Source organism: Pimephales promelas, chromosome 14 (assembly GCF_988280905.1).
Source record: "Pimephales promelas chromosome 14, fPimPro1.hap1.1, whole genome shotgun sequence".
NCBI classification, from domain to species: Eukaryota; Metazoa; Chordata; class Actinopteri; order Cypriniformes; family Leuciscidae; genus Pimephales; species Pimephales promelas.
The window spans coordinates 25275600-25293960 of NC_142782.1; the positions used below are offsets into that span (position 1 = coordinate 25275600).

The 18361-nt window shown below is 39.2% G+C and overlaps 1 protein-coding gene across 2 annotated transcripts in view; it reads right to left on the reverse strand.

Annotated features, from left to right (window-relative positions):
- Positions 1–18361, reverse strand: part of fcho1 (FCH and mu domain containing endocytic adaptor 1) — a 70841-nt gene that overhangs the window by 22422 nt on the left and 30058 nt on the right. Inside the window, exons 12-25 of one of the 2 annotated variants that reach the window (XM_089119721.1) lie at positions 17467–17664; positions 16612–16636; positions 16473–16529; positions 15526–15577; positions 14645–14763; positions 13374–14336; positions 12218–12324; positions 10873–10987; positions 10409–10520; positions 10160–10315; positions 9936–10068; positions 7904–8100; positions 7728–7792; positions 6848–7015 (exon numbers count right to left, since the gene is read on the reverse strand). In XM_089119721.1, coding sequence (XP_088975847.1) covers positions 6848–7015; positions 7728–7792; positions 7904–8100; positions 9936–10068; positions 10160–10315; positions 10409–10520; positions 10873–10987; positions 12218–12324; positions 13374–14336; positions 14645–14763; positions 15526–15577; positions 16473–16529; positions 16612–16636; positions 17467–17664 — 2467 coding nt within the window. The remainder of the gene's footprint in view (positions 1–6847; positions 7016–7727; positions 7793–7903; positions 8101–9935; positions 10069–10159; positions 10316–10408; positions 10521–10872; positions 10988–12217; positions 12325–13373; positions 14337–14644; positions 14764–15525; positions 15578–16472; positions 16530–16611; positions 16637–17466; positions 17665–18361) is intronic. The other variant, XM_089119720.1, reaches the window with a different exon arrangement.

Sequence of the window (18361 nt, forward strand, 5' to 3'; positions counted from 1 at the left end):
GCGCTCAGGTCAAAGTCTCGCGGCCCTCTATCATAATCCAGAGTTTTGAGAAGATTGGAGAAACTTGATTTTTCGCCCGAAAACTGAAAAAAAGGTAAGGGGTAACACTGTCGTTTTTTTTTCGGGTCGAAATTTTGAGTTTCGATATCTCAGCTCTGGAAGGGTCTAGAGCCTCCATTTTTGCGCTCAGGTCAAAGTCTCGCGGCCCTCTATCATAATCCAGAGTTTTGAGAAGATTGGAGAAACTTGATTTTTCGCCCGAAAACTGAAAAAAAGGTAAGGGGTAACACTGTCGTTTTTTTTTCGGGTCGAAATTTTGAGTTTCGATATCTCAGCTCTGGAAGGGTCTGGAGCCTCCATTTTTGCGCTCAGGTCAAAGTCTCGCGGCCCTCTATCATAATCCAGAGTTTTGAGAAGATTGGAGAAACTTGATTTTTCGCCCGAAAACTGAAAAAAAGGTAAGGGGTAACACTGTCGTTTTTTTTTCGGGTCGAAATTTTGAGTTTCGATATCTCAGCTCTGGAAGGGTCTAGAGCCTCCATTTTTGCGCTCAGGTCAAAGTCTCGCGGCCCTCTATCATAATCCAGAGTTTTGAGAAGATTGGAGAAACTTGATTTTTCGCCCGAAAACTGAAAAAAACGTAAGGGGTAACACTGTCGTTTTTTTTTTCGGGTCGAAATTTTGAGTTTCGATATCTCAGCTCTGGAAGGGTCTAGTGCCTCAATTTTTGCGCTCAGGTCAAAGTCTCGCGGCCCTCTATCATAATCCAGAGTTTTGAGAAGATTGGAGAAACTTGATTTTTCGCCCGAAAACTGAAAAAAACGTAAGGGGTAACACTGTCGTTTTTTTTTCGGGTCGAAATTTTGAGTTTCCATATCTCAGCTCTGGAAGGGTCTAGAGCCTCAATTTTTGCGCTCAGGTCAAAGTCTCACGGCCCTCTATCATAATCCAGAGTTTTGAGAAGATTGGAGAAACATGATTTTTCGCCCGAAAACTGAAAAAAACGTAAGGGGTAACACTGTCGTTTTTTTTTCGGGTCGAAATTTTGAGTTTCGATATCTCAGCTCTGGAAGGGTCTAGAGCCTCCATTTTTGCACTCAGGTCAAAGTCTCGCGGCCCTCTATCATAATCCAGAGTTTTGAGAAGATTGGAGAAACTTGATTTTTCGCCCGAAAACTGAAAAAAACGTAAGGGGTAACACTGTCGTTTTTTTTTCCGGGTCGAAATTTTGAGTTTCGATATCTCAGCTCTGGAAGGGTCTAGAGCCTCCATTTTTGCGCTCAGGTCAAAGTCTCGCGGCCCTCTATCATAATTCCAGAGTTTTGAGAAGATTGGAGAAACTTGATTTTTCGCCCGAAAACTGAAAAAAACGTAAGTGGTAACACTGTCGTTTTTTTTTCGGGTCGAAATTTTGAGTTTCGATATCTCAGCTCTGGAAGGGTCTAGAGCCTCCATTTTTGCGCTCAGGTCAAAGTCTCGCGGCCCTCTATCATAATCCAGAGTTTTGAGAAGATTGGAGAAACTTGATTTTTCGCCCGAAAACTGAAAAAAACGTAAGGGGTAACACTGTCGTTTTTTTTTCGGGTCGAAATTTTGAGTTTCGATATCTCAGCTCTGGAAGGGTCTAGAGCCTCAATTTTTGCGCTCAGGTCAAAGTCTCGCGGCCCTCTATCATAATCCAGAGTTTTGAGAAGATTGGAGAAACTTGATTTTTCGCCCGAAAACTGAAAAAAAGGTAAGGGGTAACACTGTCGTTTTTTTTTCGGGTCGAAATTTTGAGTTTCGATATCTCAGCTCTGGAAGGGTCTAGAGCCTCCATTTTTGCGCTCAGGTCAAAGTCTCGCGGCCCTCTATCATAATCCAGAGTTTTAAAAAGATTGGAGAAACTTGATTTTTCGCCCGAAAACTGAAAAAAACGTAAGGGGTAACACTGTCGTTTTTTTTTTCGGGTCTAAATTTTGAGTTTCGATATCTCAGCTCTGGAAGGGTCTAGAGCCTCAATTTTTGCGCTCAGGTCAAAGTCTCGCGGCCCTCTATCATAATCCAGAGTTTTGAGAAGATTGGAGAAACTTGATTTTTCGCCCGAAAACTGAAAAAAACGTAAGGGGTAACACTGTCGTTTTTTTTTCGGGTCGAAATTTTGAGTTTCGATATCTCAGCTCTGGAAGGGTCTAGAGCCTCCATTTTTGCGCTCAGGTCAAAGTCTCGCGTCCCTCTATCATAATCCAGAGTTTTGAGAAGATTGGAGAAACTTGATTTTTCGCCCGAAAACTGAAAAAAAGGTAAGGGGTAACACTGTCGTTTTTTTTTCGGGTCGAAATTTTGAGTTTCGATATCTCAGCTCTGGAAGGGTCTAGAGCCTCCATTTTTGCGCTCAGGTCAAAGTCTCGCGGCCCTCTATCATAATCCAGAGTTTTGAGAAGATTGGAGAAACTTGATTTTTCGCCCGAAAACTGAAAAAAACGTAAGGGGTAACACTGTCGTTTTTTTTTCCGGGTCGAAATTTTGAGTTTCGATATCTCAGCTCTGGAAGGGTCTAGAGCCTCCATTTTTGCGCTCAGGTCAAAGTCTCGCGGCCCTCTATCATAATTCCAGAGTTTTGAGAAGATTGGAGAAACTTGATTTTTCGCCCGAAAACTGAAAAAAACGTAAGTGGTAACACTGTCGTTTTTTTTTCGGGTCGAAATTTTGAGTTTCGATATCTCAGCTCTGGAAGGGTCTAGAGCCTCCATTTTTGCGCTCAGGTCAAAGTCTCGCGGCCCTCTATCATAATCCAGAGTTTTGAGAAGATTGGAGAAACTTGATTTTTCGCCCGAAAACTGAAAAAAAGGTAAGGGGTAACACTGTCGTTTTTTTTTCGGGTCGAAATTTTGAGTTTCGATATCTCAGCTCTGGAAGGGTCTAGAGCCTCCATTTTTGCGCTCAGGTCAAAGTCTCGCGGCCCTCTATCATAATCCAGAGTTTTGAGAAGATTGGAGAAACTTGATTTCTTCGCCCGAAAACTGAAAAAAACGTAAGGGGTAACACTGTCGTTTTTTTTTCGGGTCTAAATTTTGAGTTTCGATATCTCAGCTCTGGAAGGGTCTAGAGCCTCAATTTTTGCGCTCAGGTCAAAGTCTCGCGGCCCTCTATCATAATCCAGAGTTTTGAGAAGATTGGAGAAACTTGATTTTTCGCCCGAAAACTGAAAAAAAGGTAAGGGGTAACACTGTCGTTTTTTTTTTCGGGTCGAAATTTTGAGTTTCGATATCTCAGCTCTGGAAGGGTCTAGAGCCTCCATTTTTGCGCTCAGGTCAATGTCTCGCGGCCCTCTATCATAATCCAGAGTTTTGAGAAGATTGGAGAAACTTGATTTTTCGCCCGAAAACTGAAAAAAAGGTAAGGGGTAACACTTTCGTTTTTTTTTCGGGTCGAAATTTTGAGTTTCGATATCTCAGCTCTGGAAGGGTCTAGAGCCTCCATTTTTGCGCTCAGGTCAAAGTCTCGCGGCCCTTTATCATAATCCAGAGTTTTGAGAAGATTGGAGAAACTTGATTTTTCGCCCGAAAACTGAAAAAAACGTAAGGGGTAACACTGTCGTTTTTTTTTCGGGTCGAAATTTTGAGTTTCGATATCTCAGCTCTGGAAGGGTCTAGAGCCTCCATTTTTGCGCTCAGGTCAAAGTCTCGCGGCCCTCTATCATAATCCAGAGTTTTGAGAAGATTGGAGAAACTTGATTTTTCGCCCGAAAACTGAAAAAAACGTAAGGGGTAACACTGTCGTTTTTTTTTCCGGGTCGAAATTTTGAGTTTCGATATCTCAGCTCTGGAAGGGTCTAGAGCCTCCATTTTTGCGCTCAGGTCAAAGTCTCGCGGCCCTCTATCATAATTCCAGAGTTTTGAGAAGATTGGAGAAACTTGATTTTTCGCCCGAAAACTGAAAAAATCGTAAGTGGTAACACTGTCGTTTTTTTTTCGGGTCGAAATTTTGAGTTTCGATATCTCAGCTCTGGAAGGGTCTAGAGCCTCCATTTTTGCGCTCAGGTCAAAGTCTCGCGGCCCTCTATCATAATCCAGAGTTTTGAGAAGATTGGAGAAACTTGATTTTTCGCCCGAAAACTGAAAAAAAGGTAAGGGGTAACACTGTCGTTTTTTTTTCGGGTCGAAATTTTGAGTTTCGATATCTCAGCTCTGGAAGGGTCTAGAGCCTCCATTTTTGCGCTCAGGTCAAAGTCTCGCGGCCCTCTATCATAATCCAGAGTTTTGAGAAGATTGGAGAAACTTGATTTTTCGCCCGAAAACTGAAAAAAACGTAAGGGGTAACACTGTCGTTTTTTTTTCGGGTCGAAATTTTTAGTTTCGATATCTCAGCTCTGGAAGGGTCTAGAGCCTCCATTTTTGCGCTCAGGTCAAAGTCTCGCAGCCCTCTATCATAATCCAGAGTTTTGAGAAGATTGGAGAAACTTGATTTTTCGCCCGAAAACTGAAAAAAACGTAAGGGGTAACACTGTCGGGTTTTTTTCGGGTCGAAATTTTGAGTTTCGATATCTCAGCTCTGGAAGGGTCTAGAGCCTCCATTTTTGCGCTCAGGTCAAAGTCTCGCGCCCCTCTATCATAATCCAGAGTTTTGAGAAGATTGGAGAAACGTAGTTTTTCGCCCGAAAACGAAAAAAAACGAAAGGGGTAACACTGTCGTTTTTTTTTTCGGGTCGAAATTTTAAATTTCGATTTCTCAGCTCTGGAAGGGTCTGGAGCCTCCTATTTTTGCACTCAGGTGAAAGTCTCGCGGCCCTCTATCATAATCTAGAGTTTTGAGAAGATTGGAGAACCTTAATTTTTCGCCCGAAAATGAAAAAAAAACGAAAGGGGTAACACTGTGGTTTTTTTTTTCGGGACGAAATTTTGAATTTCGATATCTCAGCTCTGGAAGGGTCTAGAGCCTCCATTTTTGCACTCAGGTCAAAGTCTCACAGCCCTCTATCATAATCCAGAGTTTTGAGAAGATTGGAGAAACTTAATTTTTCTCCCGAAAACGAAAAAAACGAAAGGGGTAACACTGTCGTTTTTTTTTTCGGGTCGAAATTTTGAATTTCGATATCTCAGCTCTGGAAGGGTCTAGAGCCTCCATTTTTGCACTCAGGTCAAAGTCTCACAGCCCTCTATCATAATCCAGAGTTTTGAGGAGATTGGAGAAACTTAATTTTTTGCCAGAAAACGAAAAAAACGAAAGGGGTAACACTGTCGTTTTTTTTTCGGGTCGAAATTTTGAGTTTCTCTGATCTTCTTGAAACTCTGGACTCTGATAGAGGGCCATTGGACTCAGACCTGAGTGCAAAAATGGAGGCTCTAGACCCTTCCAGAGCTGAGATATTGAGATATTTATAATGGCTATAATGGTGCATGGGATCTCAATATCTCAGCTCTGGAAGGGTCTAGAGCCTCCATTTTTGCACTCAAGTCTAAGTCTCATGGCCCTCTATCAGAATCCAGAGTTTTGAGAAGATTGGAGAAACTTAATTTCTCGCTCCGAAAAAAAAAACGAAAGGGGTAAATTTTGAGTTTCTCTGGATATTTTTATGGAAAAATATGGATATTTTTCTTACATCTCCATCTTCCTCATTACTCCACATAAAGTCAACATCTGAGATATTTTCATCAGCTAAATGTTTAAGCACTTCAGAACTGTATATTCTGCACATGAAAAAGTTTCATAAATGTATCGGTACTTTGATGTATATTTGAAGAGTTCAGATGCAAAAACCTCTAAGTGCCATTTGAAATTTTCTTTTACAATGATAATTTTGATCAAGCTTGTATATTTAAGTTCAGTATTTTCACTTTAATTGCAATGAAGATTACCTATTAATTGTCATTTCAGTGAAATTACTGAACTGAAATAGACAAGCTTGATGAAATTTATCATTATAGAAGAAAATTTCAAATGGCACATAGAGGCTTTTGCATCTGAACTCTTCATTTTCTTTTACAAAAGAAATTTCAATCAGCATCATTGAAAATGTGACTTCAGTAACAGGCTTTCAAACCTACTGTCCATTCTAATGGACAGACACATTTAAAAAAAAAAATCCTGATTTAAAACGTGCAATTCTACAGTCGATTTTTAACTTTAATTAATAAGTTCAATCTTTCTATTTTACATACAAACTATAAAATACTGGCAAAAATATATACAAAATGTAAATACACCTTAGAAAATGTTGCTTGCTTCTGTGTTTGGAGTGAAGTGCTGCCATGCTTCTCTTCAATGTAGAGTTTTTTTTATATAATTACTACATGCAGAGCTTTACTGGCATTTGATTGGATGACAAACGTCCAATCTCATGGACTGCAGGCTTTAAACTAGGTGAAATGCTCCAGAAGTTAAAAAAGGGGGCTGACATGTGATGTCCATTGTAATGGACACAGGGTCTGAATGGGTTAAATTGTTAAAATATTCACATTCATGCATTCGGCAGACGCCTTTCTTTAAAGCGACACTGCATTCAAGGTACACATTTTTAAGTTCATATTTTCCCTGGGAATTGAACCCAAAAACGTGCTGTTACTCGGTTTAATGACAAACAAGTTATGCATGAAGGTTTCACCATAAATACCTATTACGGAAATGCTCAGCATGTGGAGGAGAGGTGTGCTATGGTGCCAAGCAATTGTGCAGGAGGGACCTGAGCAATATCTATAAACTACTAAAATATCACAGAGACTTCATATAGAGGGCTGTTTTGAATTGGACAAAAAAGCACCACCCAAAACAAGCAACCACCTGGCACAACACGATATCCTATTAAATGAACAATTATGAACTGAAAGGAGACTGCTTATGAGGGATATAAAGTAGGTCTGGCTCCCACCTGTGGCAAACCTCTTCTTCACCAGGGACATGCGGTACCGGCTGCCCACCAGCTCCACGTCCAAGCCGGACAGAGACGCCCCCGATCCCACAAACTGCACAGCCAGGCTCGGGGGAGGCCCGCGGGGAACCTCCAGGCACTGCCAACTGGCGCACAATGTGCCAGACCCTGAGACCCATAAACGCACACACATAGAGATCGAGAGAGTAAGCAGCTGCTCTTGGGTTTACATCACAGACCTTGTTAAGATATGTGCAAGAGCCTTTGGAAATAGAAGATCATCTTAAAATATCCTAATGTTGCCCATATGTTAATAAACATGCAGTTGCTTCCAAAATGTTCACAAGCCTCCCTTGATGCTCTGTCGGGCTTCCTCTGATCTCATCTATTCAGAAGTTTGTTTCATGGCCTCTTGATCTTCCACCCACTTCCACTGAAAACATCTTGTGTCAGTGCAGCACTTTAAACTCAGTTAAGATGTACCAACGCTAAACTATATATAGTTTTCTGAAAAAAGTTTTCAACTTTTTCTGAAAAAAGTTTGAAAAAAGGAAATCAATATTCGTTAGATATTCTTTATTTCTTCCTTTTTATGACTGATGTTGTTATAGATGTTGCATTAATTGATTAACTTGGGAGTGAGTGAAGACTTGAATTTAGGTCTGTTCGTCACAAACACCATACAACATAAGGCTTTTGAAGTCTTTCTTATTGTTTTTTAAACTAAAACGACAAACAAATTACTAAAAAGTTTTGTGAAAATTATCACAAATGCTGGCACTGCTGGGAACTTTAAATGATGGCGGGGAAAGAGTTAAACATGAATCATGAATGAGTGACAGAAAAAGAAAAGAGAGGATGAACAGGTGGCAGCAGTGACCTTTGCTGTGATTTGTTGGGGAGAGGTTGGGCAATTTCCATAGGAGTCGTCTTTCCTCTGCACTCCTGTGAAACAGAACAGTAACACAGTTCTCTTCGTCTATCATTTCTCTCGTCACATGTTCACTTCATTTTCTCATTCCATCTCCATAAGCAAAATGTGCGTCCAGTTCTCACCAGGATGCGGGCGGCTGGCACTGCAGGTCTGTGGCCGTGTGGTCGAGGGGCAGCAGCACTTGTACAGTGGTCAGCTGGGTGGAGGGGGCGGTTGCGGGGCAGCAATGGTAATCCAGAGACACACGGGTCACTGTGCCACTGCGCTGACACTCGGCGGACAACAGGAGGGGAGCGCGACCCGGATCCTGAGATGACGCCTAAGAGAGAGTTCATTTAAAAAAAAACAAAAAAAAAAACACTCGCATTAACATTTCAAATGGTTTTATGACAGATTATAAACATTTTCAAAGATGTTAACCTTTAAAGGAATATTACAGGCCCAATGCAAGTTAAGCTAAGTCGACAGAGTTTGTTAATGTAATGATGTTGATTAACACAAAAAAGGTTCAAATCAAGATTCATTTATGGAAGTAAAAATTTATGAAAGTCAATAGGGTCAATTTTGGGAGGGATTTAAGCGGAAATGTGAAGCTTATAATTTTAGAAACGCACTTACACTATAACAGTTTTGTACTTTGGGATTAATAAAAACTATTTTATATCTATAAATTACAGGAACGTCTGTCTGTCTGTCTGTCTATTAATCAAATATCTCTCGAACTGTTAGACTGATGGATTTCAAACTTGACAGGTGTCTTCATACGGGCACGAGTAAGTGCAGTGCCGAGTTTGACGTTGTTTGGATTATAAATGCAAAAGATATTGTTAAATATATCGGTAAAAAGAAGCACACATTGAAGTTGTGGTTTAAAAACAAACATTCTGACATTAGTACAATGTAATTATACATTTATTAAAATGTTATTATACATTTATTACAATGTTATTCATTTATTATGTTTATTACAATGAATTTATACGTTTGAAAAAGTAGCAATTCTTTTTGGAAAAAGTAGCATTTTTTTTTTAAAGTAGGGATTTTTTTTAAAGTAGCGATTCTTTTTTTAAAAGTAGCAATTCTTTTTGGAAAAAAGTAGCGATTCTTTTTTTAAAGTAGCGATTCTTTTTGAAAAAAGTAGCAAAAAAAGTAGCGATTCTTTTTGAAAAAAGTAGCGATTCTTTTTTTAAAAAGTTGCAATTTTTAAAAAAAAAGTAGCGATATTTTTAAAAGTACTGACTTTTTTTAAAAGTAGTGATTCTTTTTGGAAAAAAAGTAGCGATTCTTTTTTGAAAAAAGTAACGATTCTTTTTTTTAAGTAGCGATTTGAAAAAGTAGTGATTCATTTTGAAAAGTAGCGATTCTTTTTGAAAAAGTAGTGATTCGTTTTGAAAAGTAGTGATTCTTTTTTAAAAGTAGTGATTCTTTTTGAAAAAGTAGCGATTCACTTTTGAAAAAATAGTAGCAATTCTTTTTTGAAAAGGTAGCGCTTAATGTTATCGTTTTCTCAGAGTTTAGGCTCCTGTGTAATAGTAGCCTAGGCTAATCAGCAACTCAAACATACCAAACCAACAATTACTAAAAACACAAAAAAACTGATTTTGCACGGGCATTGCACTAGTATTAATAAAATTTAAAACAACTATTTTCTATTTTAATATATTTTTAAATGTAATTTATTCCTGTGATGGCAAAGCTGAATTTTCAGCATCATCACTCCAGTCTTCAGAGTCATATAATCCCACAAAAATTATTCTAATATGCTAATGCTCAATACACATTTTCTTTATTATAAATTTAGAAAACTGTTATAGTTTTTTCAGGATTCTTTGATCAATAGAAAGCTCAAAAGAACAGCTTGTTTGCAAATTTGAATTTCTTATAATAATGTAAAAGTCTTTTGATAAAGTTAACGCATCTTTGCTGAATAAAAGTATTAATTTCTTCAAAAACTTTTGAACAGTAGTGTGCATTAATTCTTCAATTAAAACTTTTATAGTATTTGAGCTGTAAAGCTGTTTAAAACATTGATGAATTACGACACAAATGTTGATGATTGAGCTTAACTTGAACTGAATGTGGAATATTCCTTTAGGTTTCATTAAAGTAGATCACATTGTAACTCAAGGACTCATTAGGTTTGAGATGACAGACCTGGTATTTTAGCAGAGCCACATTGTAATATGAGGCTTGTGGGTTAAGCTCCGCCTCTCTCTGCAGGTGGAGCGTTAAGGCCGGCATGTTGAACCAGAAATCCTTGGTGTCTGGGTCACTCTGTGACGGGTCGCTGCAGGTACAAACACCACAGATGCTGTCCACAGAGCTTTTATTAAACCCAGAACAAGCCATTTGTGTGTGTTTGTGTCAGGGTATCATACCTATAGAGTAACTTCTGGTTGGGTAATAAGTGATCCACTCGAGAGATGTTCACCAATCGGAAGCTTAAAACTGGTGCGTTGGGGTTGGCAGTGAAAATCCGGATGATGCCAGCAGGAAACGACATAGTGAGGTCGCCGGTGATCTTAACCAGACAGCTGAAACCCAAACACACAAATCACTTTCAGTTGGAGCAACAATGTGATAAAAGACTTTGTCCTCCAGATGGGGGGAAAGAACCTCAGACGGACCGGTTGTGTTCTCCTCCTTTGAAGTAGGCGTTGATGTACTCCGTGATGGCTGTGGCGACAGGCCAAGACTCCTGGGTACTCAGAGAAATGGGACTGGGTCCTCGCGACAAACCTGTAGGGTCACATTACATAACTTGATAACTTCATCTGCCACAGTCGGCCCCTGGATTTTGTTTTAGGATGGATAAATAAATGGATCAGCAGTTGAATACGAAATAGGATTTGGGATATGCTTCCTCTCTATTAGACACATGCCTGTGGGCTATTTTAAAGTGATAAGGAGAGAATCAGCCATGAGGATATTTCCTGACTCTCCCCAGGGTTAATGTGCATACAGTATGTCTACATTAGATTAGCATTATGAAATTACAGTAAAGCTCTCGAGGTTGTCTCTCAGAGTAATATGTGATTAAGTTTTGTGATAATGCGAGTGTTTAGGGAAATAGGAGTGTGCCTCGGGTCACCTCGGGCTGGGCTGGGGACGCGGTTCTGCATCCCCCATTCACTGGGGCTGGAGGAGGATGAGGAGGTGAGGGGAGGACTGGGCTCAGGCAGCGGAGATGAGCACAAAGACCTAGACTGAGACACACCACAGAAAAAAAATCTTATTTTATAATTATCTATTATTATTATTTATACAATATATTTTTTTTAAATAATTTAAACATTTAAATGAAATGTTTAAAAATATATATATTTTTATAATTACATATGCCACTTTTATGAGCTCATATTAAATTTCACCCAAAAGATTTTCATTCTGTCATCATTTGCAAACCTTCATGTTGTTCCAAAGACTTCTGTTCATCTTCAAAACACAAATACAGATATTCTAATGAAATCTAAGAGATCTGTCTCTCCACTGACCGCTACGCAACTGACACTTTGACGCTTCAAAAAGTTCATGAAATGATTGTATAATGAATCCATATGAGCTGAGTGGTTAAAATTGGGGGTTTGCTTGCTTTCGGGTTGAGCTTTCCGCGACTGCGCAACTTGGATATAGGTTGCCAGGTTGAGATATCAAATGGGTTGAAATTGATTATGGTGTGTGGATGGTGTGAATATAATGTATTTAATAAAAGATCTGGCAACTGGTTAACATTAGACAAACATATTGGTCCGATTATTCATAAAGGAGTTGGGGCCATGCAAATTACAAGAGTTTTCCGGGAGAAATAACAAACCCGGGAGGGCTAAAAAAACGGGAGAAACCTGGGAAAAAACGGGAGTGTTGACAGGTATGATATACATACATATGTATATAAATATATACATTTTTCACACCACAGGACTTAAGTGAACAGATTTAAAAAAAAAAAAATCTAAATGAATAAGCATACAAATTATTCAAAATAGTGAAAAAAAGGCAAAGACCAGACTAAAGCTATACAGTTTCCATTACACATCTAAATTTTAAACAAATGATGTTGAAAAATGTTTATGTCCATGTTATCTGTCAACTTCCCATTTATTTTCTCCTTTCTACTGTGTGTGGATTGAAAACAAGTGTTTTGGGGCTGAGCAAATTACCAGAGGCTTGTTTCTATGTCCTGTAATATTATTTGTTACCTCCCAGTATAAAGCAATTAAAAGCTTGAAGTGGAATCTCAGTAGTGGTGTTAATTAAGAGCTAAAGTCAAGGGAGCAATTTTAAGAACCACATGAGATAAACCACATCTCATAAAACAAGAGAAAAACGAAAGAGGCTGCAGCGAAGCCCTATTAAAGGATTTGTTTATATGGTTTAAAAAAAGCTTAAGTGTGCTGGTTGGATAGATGGTGTAATGAGGTCTGTGGAACATTTACCCGCTCACAGCCACTGAGTCTGCCTGAGGAGCGCTTGGACCGAACCGACCGAGGGGGAGCCAATGCCAGACGTTCAGTGCTCTCCTGCCTGAAACCATGCTGGGAGACTGAAAGAGAGAGTGAGAGAAAAGAGGGGGAGAAATTCTGTCATTATTTACTCACCCTCATGTCATTCCGATCCCATATGATTTTATTCCATGGAACGTTGGTTTTGGAATTTTGAATAACACCTTGCCACATATTTATTTCAATCTCAAAAGTGGTCCATACGACTTGTGTGCTATATTCCAAGTCTTCTTAAAACCATACGAAAACCTTGTTACCCGAACATACAGAAAATTCACTGAAAATCTTGTCATACGCCTAGTTCATGAGATGTAGGAACGTTTTTCTAAGTCAAACAAATAAACAAATTATTTAACTGCTCTGAATGATTAATGGGATTCTCAAATTCTTCATGTTTCTTGAGCACCAAATCAGCATAAAATGATTTCTGATGGATCATGTGACACTGAAGACTGGAGTAATGATGCTGAAAATTCAGCTTTGCTATTTCTGGAATAAACAACATTATTTCACAACATTTTCTCTGTTTTTCTATATTTTTGTTTAAATAAACGCAGCCTTTCTGTGCATAAAAAAATTGTAGCCAATCCCAAACTTTTGACATAATAAAATGAAACTTTTTGTTATTATTAAATTGTATTATACAACAGATCCCAAAAAGACACCTTTGAGACACTTACTGTAAGTGACTGAATATTATTGCATTAGATATAAAATATCTTGTTATAAAATATTAAATTAAGTGGCTTCAGATAACTTCACATGTATGTGTTCTCGCAAAGTAACCACAGGTGCACTTCATCATATTAACAATGAATGTGTTTAACAATGTCTGACAACCAGAAAGGGTTGTTGTCTCTATTTTGAGCAATACATTTATTGTTTTATCATTTTAAACCTAAAAAAAAACATAATTTTGAGAAATGTTTTAATGGCATTTATAATAAATGCCACTTTTTAAATGAGGGTTAATTGTTTATACACTTTTTGGGGCCATTGCATATTGGGATTATATCACTTTGCTCTCTAAATATCAGTATCAGAATCAGCCATTAAAGCACCATATCAGACATTCACTAATCTGTAATACCTGGTTGTGTGTTAATATCCAGGAAGTTCTGGTCTTTGTCTGTAGAGAAGCAAAGGTCCTCCTGCGGCCCAGAATGCCGTGTGAGCGGCGGTCCGTTCCTGCGAGGCTCGTCGTTAAACGATCTCTGTTTTCTGGTCGACTCTTGCGTGACAGTGTTATTCGTAGTGCCCTCACTGAAGGGGTTATGCACCGAGTTCCAATGCAGCAGCTCTTTCTTCGGCTGAGAATTGGGGGCGGAGTTAGGACTGGGTGTCGGCCTATTACTACCAGCTCTGCTCTGTGCAGCTGCCTGCGCCGCCAGCGCCGACTGGTGCGTTGGACTCCCTATCATAGTAATAGCGAAAGGATCATCCGGAGACTCTGGAGGCGGGACGCTACGATCTCTTTTCCTGTCTCGCTCTTTGCTGGAGGAGGATAGGGGAAGGAGGGTTTTAGTGTCATTCAGAGAGACGGAAAAGGGATCGGTGCGTGTTTCCACAGCCCTGCTATCCCTGGTGGGCCGAGGGGGAGGCGGGACCCAGGCATCAGGTGGAGGCAGGTTGTCCTTAGGGGCAGAGCGTTCAAACGCAGCCAGGAAGGGGTCTTCAGGAGGGATGTGTTTACAACTCCACACACAGGGCTCCAGTTCTGAAGACGCCAGGCTGTGGGAGAAGGCCGGGAAGCTGAAGGTGGTGGGCTCCACGTTGGGTGGGGCGCGTGGAGAACGTAGATTGGAAGGCCAGGCATTGGTTTGGTCGTCCGCCGGGAGAGGAGACCGACCGGGCGAGGGGTCGCGGAATGCGGCCAGGAAGGGGTCAGAGGATCGGCTCAGGTTTACGGAGTCTTTAGATTGAGTTTGAGTGGATGGCCAGGCTGCCCAACCGTTGGGTTCAGGGGACACTCCAAGGGGCTGATGGGAAGGCGAATCCAGTCCCGAATCCTCCACATTCTCAGGAGAGGATGAATCCGAAGAGAATGCGGCATCTGTCAAACATGGAGAAAAGTCTATCACTGATCAGAAGGGAAATGTCTTAACAGAGAAGGAGAAGTTTGACTGCAGAAACATAATTCCCATTCCACTTTAGTCCATAATTGAATAATTGATGCTTTAATGCCAACATAAGCAGTTCTGCTGAGGTGAGTCAATTAATTCTTAGAATATGGTAACGCACACTTTGGCACACATTCGACTACTTAAAAGCTTTCAATTCTCCGTTATTTGAAAAGAGTCCAGTCGATTCTCATATATCACAGTAATGAAGCCGGGGGTGGTGTTGCTGCTGGAGATTTACATTTAGATGCAGCAAAGGCGTTCTGGAGCTGCTCTCTGCCTGTAAAGCTGTGGGATTTAAAGGCCGACTCCAGAGGAGGTCCAAACAGAGCGTCCGGACCAGATGCTGTGGAACTCAACCTGAAGAGATGAGAGGGGGGAAAAGAATCTTTAATAAAACGTTTGGGAAATTAGTATTTTTATTGAGAAAGAATGATTTAAATTTTCAAATGTGATAGTATAGACTTGATGTTACAAAAGATTTCCATCTCAAACAAATACTCTTTCTTTGAACTTTCTATTCATCTAAGAATCCTGAAAAAAAGATATCACTGTTTCAACAAGTACATTAAGTAGAACAAAGGTTTTCAGCATTGATGATAATAATAAATAATATTAATAATGACTGGAGTAATGATGCAGAAATTTCAACTTTGGCATCACAGGAATAAATTACCATAAAATTTTTACAATTGAAAAACATATAAACACAATATTACTGTTTTTACAGTACAAATAAAATCTACTGCTAAATAAAATGCAGTCTTGATGAGAATATGAATCTTCTTTCAAAAATATACCAACCCCAGCATTTTTAACGATGTACATAATCAAAATAATATAAATAAATGAATAAAAAAAGTCTTTACAATATTCAAATCTAGATTTATATAATCTAAATAAATCAATTTAATCAATTCAATTTAACATTTCTTTTTATTTATTTAATAAACTGGCTTTTTCGTTCAAGTTGTCCTCTTCTTGCTCAACCAATGGTATGAGTTTGGGGCACATTACCATTCAACATTAAATGCCACAAAAATGACATCTTTCACCATTAAATCTGCATTTTTGCATATTAAAGCATTCAGTAATTATGCTGTATGGGAAATCTCTCTGTACCTGCTGTGATCTGGGCTGGACGTGGATCTACGCAGACCCTCCTGTTCTCCCTCTGTACAACAACAAAACATTACTTTACTACACAATATAACAGTATAATAATACAATAAAAAAGTTAAGTAAGGGGTTATGTAGAAGATGCTTTTATCCAAAGTGACTTGCAGTACACATAGTATAGGGAGTTTCCCTGGAAAAATATTAGGTTAAGAGCTTTTCTCAAGGTTATATTAAAGGGAGTTTCCCTGGAATAATATTAGGTTAAGTATTTTCTCAAGATTACATTGTGATTGTTTATGGATCATCCCTTTTAAGTTCAACATTTTAGTAACCAGCGTAGATCTTTAACCATTACACCACACCCATAAAACGCAATGTACAGCACGTGAAAGTACTGTACAATATTACTCCGATAAAAATATAACAAATTTGAAATCACAAAGTAATTCAAACCACGTACTATCAAAATAGCACCATTCCTCTACGTGACTAATCTCAGCAAATAAGTTTGAGTAATAGCCACCCTGGGAGGAAGACAGCCTTAAACCTTTTTCTTTAAACCACACACCAAATTGTTTCCTGCTTTTATTGTCAAAACCCACGATACAAAAATAGAGCTTATTCTGAGGCAGTAATGACAGCAATTCAGCTGACCAGAGATCAGTCGGTCAATATAAGACAATAATGGCATGCAGTGCTGTTATGATGCATGACGCTGACCCCAAGGTCAGCTGGATTGCAGATTGCTGTGATTAAGGTGTCAGATTGAGCTGTTTGTGAGATAACGACATCTATTAATGTAGACACAGGACGTGGGACATGTCTGTGTCATCGTGGCCATTTGAGATGGCCGCTGAAATCACAGGAACAGTCACAAGAACAACGCATGAGCAATGAAAAATGAATGATCATAACTCTGGTTGTAAGAGCACAAGAGAAGTGTGACCGACCTCTCTGAGGAACACTTTCCCCCTCCCCTTCAGATCGACCTGCTGAACTGGAGTTCCCTGTAACGGAGGAAGAAAAATCAACACTAATATACATACACAATATTGTCTGAGATATACAGAGCAATAAAAGTGAACTTACTTGAGAGCTGCTTCTTTACTGACACCTACAGGATGGGATGAAAGAAATGAAGTGTCATTACTACAACTTAGTCAATGTTTTGCTCCATATTTTTTCAAATACATCTTAAAAACGAGTGTGAATATCATCAAGATGCACATTTTTTTGCTGTCTCATATATTTTCCTGAACAAATAATATGACACACTGGACTTTCCTCTCTTGCCATTGATGCATCATTTTGCTTTAACGTGCGTTTGTGTGGGTTTTCTGAAAACATCTATAGAAAAACGACACAAGACATAAATCACTCTGAATATTTTTCAAAGATTTGATTCTACTAAAACTCACAACCGTAGGCAAATAAAGTGACTGATTGTCTCAAAGAGCTAATTATAGATCCTTTTGTAGACATGACTTTGTTTACCGGGAAATTAGTAAAATCTAGTTCACCCTGACTAACAGAAGTTGCATAAAGCCAGCCAATCAGGTTAAAAGCGGTTTAGTTTGCCATTTTTTTGTGAAAAATACATCATATGTTTGTCACCTATGATTAAGTTATTGAGAAACTAAAGAAAATAAAAACGAACATACAGATAGAGATAGATTTATTGCATCTAACAAAAAGTTTGTAAATACACACACACACACACACACACAGAGCCGTCGCAAGGGCTGTGCGAACTGTGCAAACACACAGGGCCTCGCGCCACTAGGGGGCCTCGCAATCCTGCCCAAGCAGGTTTTTCATAGGGCTACCTCGCACCCCACCTGTGACGGCACTGCGCGCACACACACAAATTTAAGTATAATGACTAAAAAATCTATTATCAGTCTCATTTCAGCTATCAAAGATTAAATACACCCTATCTCTTACCACTCTGTTAGGGGGCAGGGTCAACGCCCCCACTGTGGCCTTCAGCTCCAGTTCATTGGCTGCTGAGTTGCTACGGTTACTGCTGGCAACCGGTCGGATCTGGATGTGAAATTTTTTGGGTTCTTCATCATCGAAATCTGAGTCACTGGAGTAAAAATTTCCCTCCTTCTCCTCAGCAGAACAACGTAGAGAGCAATGCTGTTAAGGAGCAAATCCAGACACCATACAGGATACACATGAACTCACACACAGGTACAAAGAAGGACAAGAAAACACACACGGACACAAATAGATATGAGTGCAAGTACACAAACACAGCTGTTCTGAATAAATAAACTGCACAAATGATCATCCTATTTAGGGACACTACTGAGTTTCATACCCTTAAACACCCCTCACAATGAACTGCTCAGGAATCTAAGAGTAACACCAGACCCTCATTAGAGGATGTTTGGAGAGAGAAATTGGGCATTAGAAGGTAAATCATCCATTTCACATCCTGACAATAGCGTCCTTTCTCTGTGTGTGTGATACTTTTGATGGTGTTTAAAAAGAGAGGAGGTCAGAAAAAGATCTTTCTCCTCTCTCTATTTTAGTCCACGTGGATGTTGTTGTTTTTTTTGAGTGAAAATAAGTTTTGCCAAAATTATTTATTGTAGTGCTGAGGATACTTCCCAATCTTCAAACATCTACCGTACAATAGGATCCAAAAGTCTGAAGCCATATTGAAAATTAGACATTCAAAATATTCTAAATGTTATGACATAAAATTTATGAAAAATATTTAAGATTCTGCACTTTTTATAGGTCACTAAAAAGAAAACAAGTGCCGTATAAGATGCTCGTTTGATCATTTTTTCAATCATTGTCATGTTTTACCACTTAAAAATTTAAC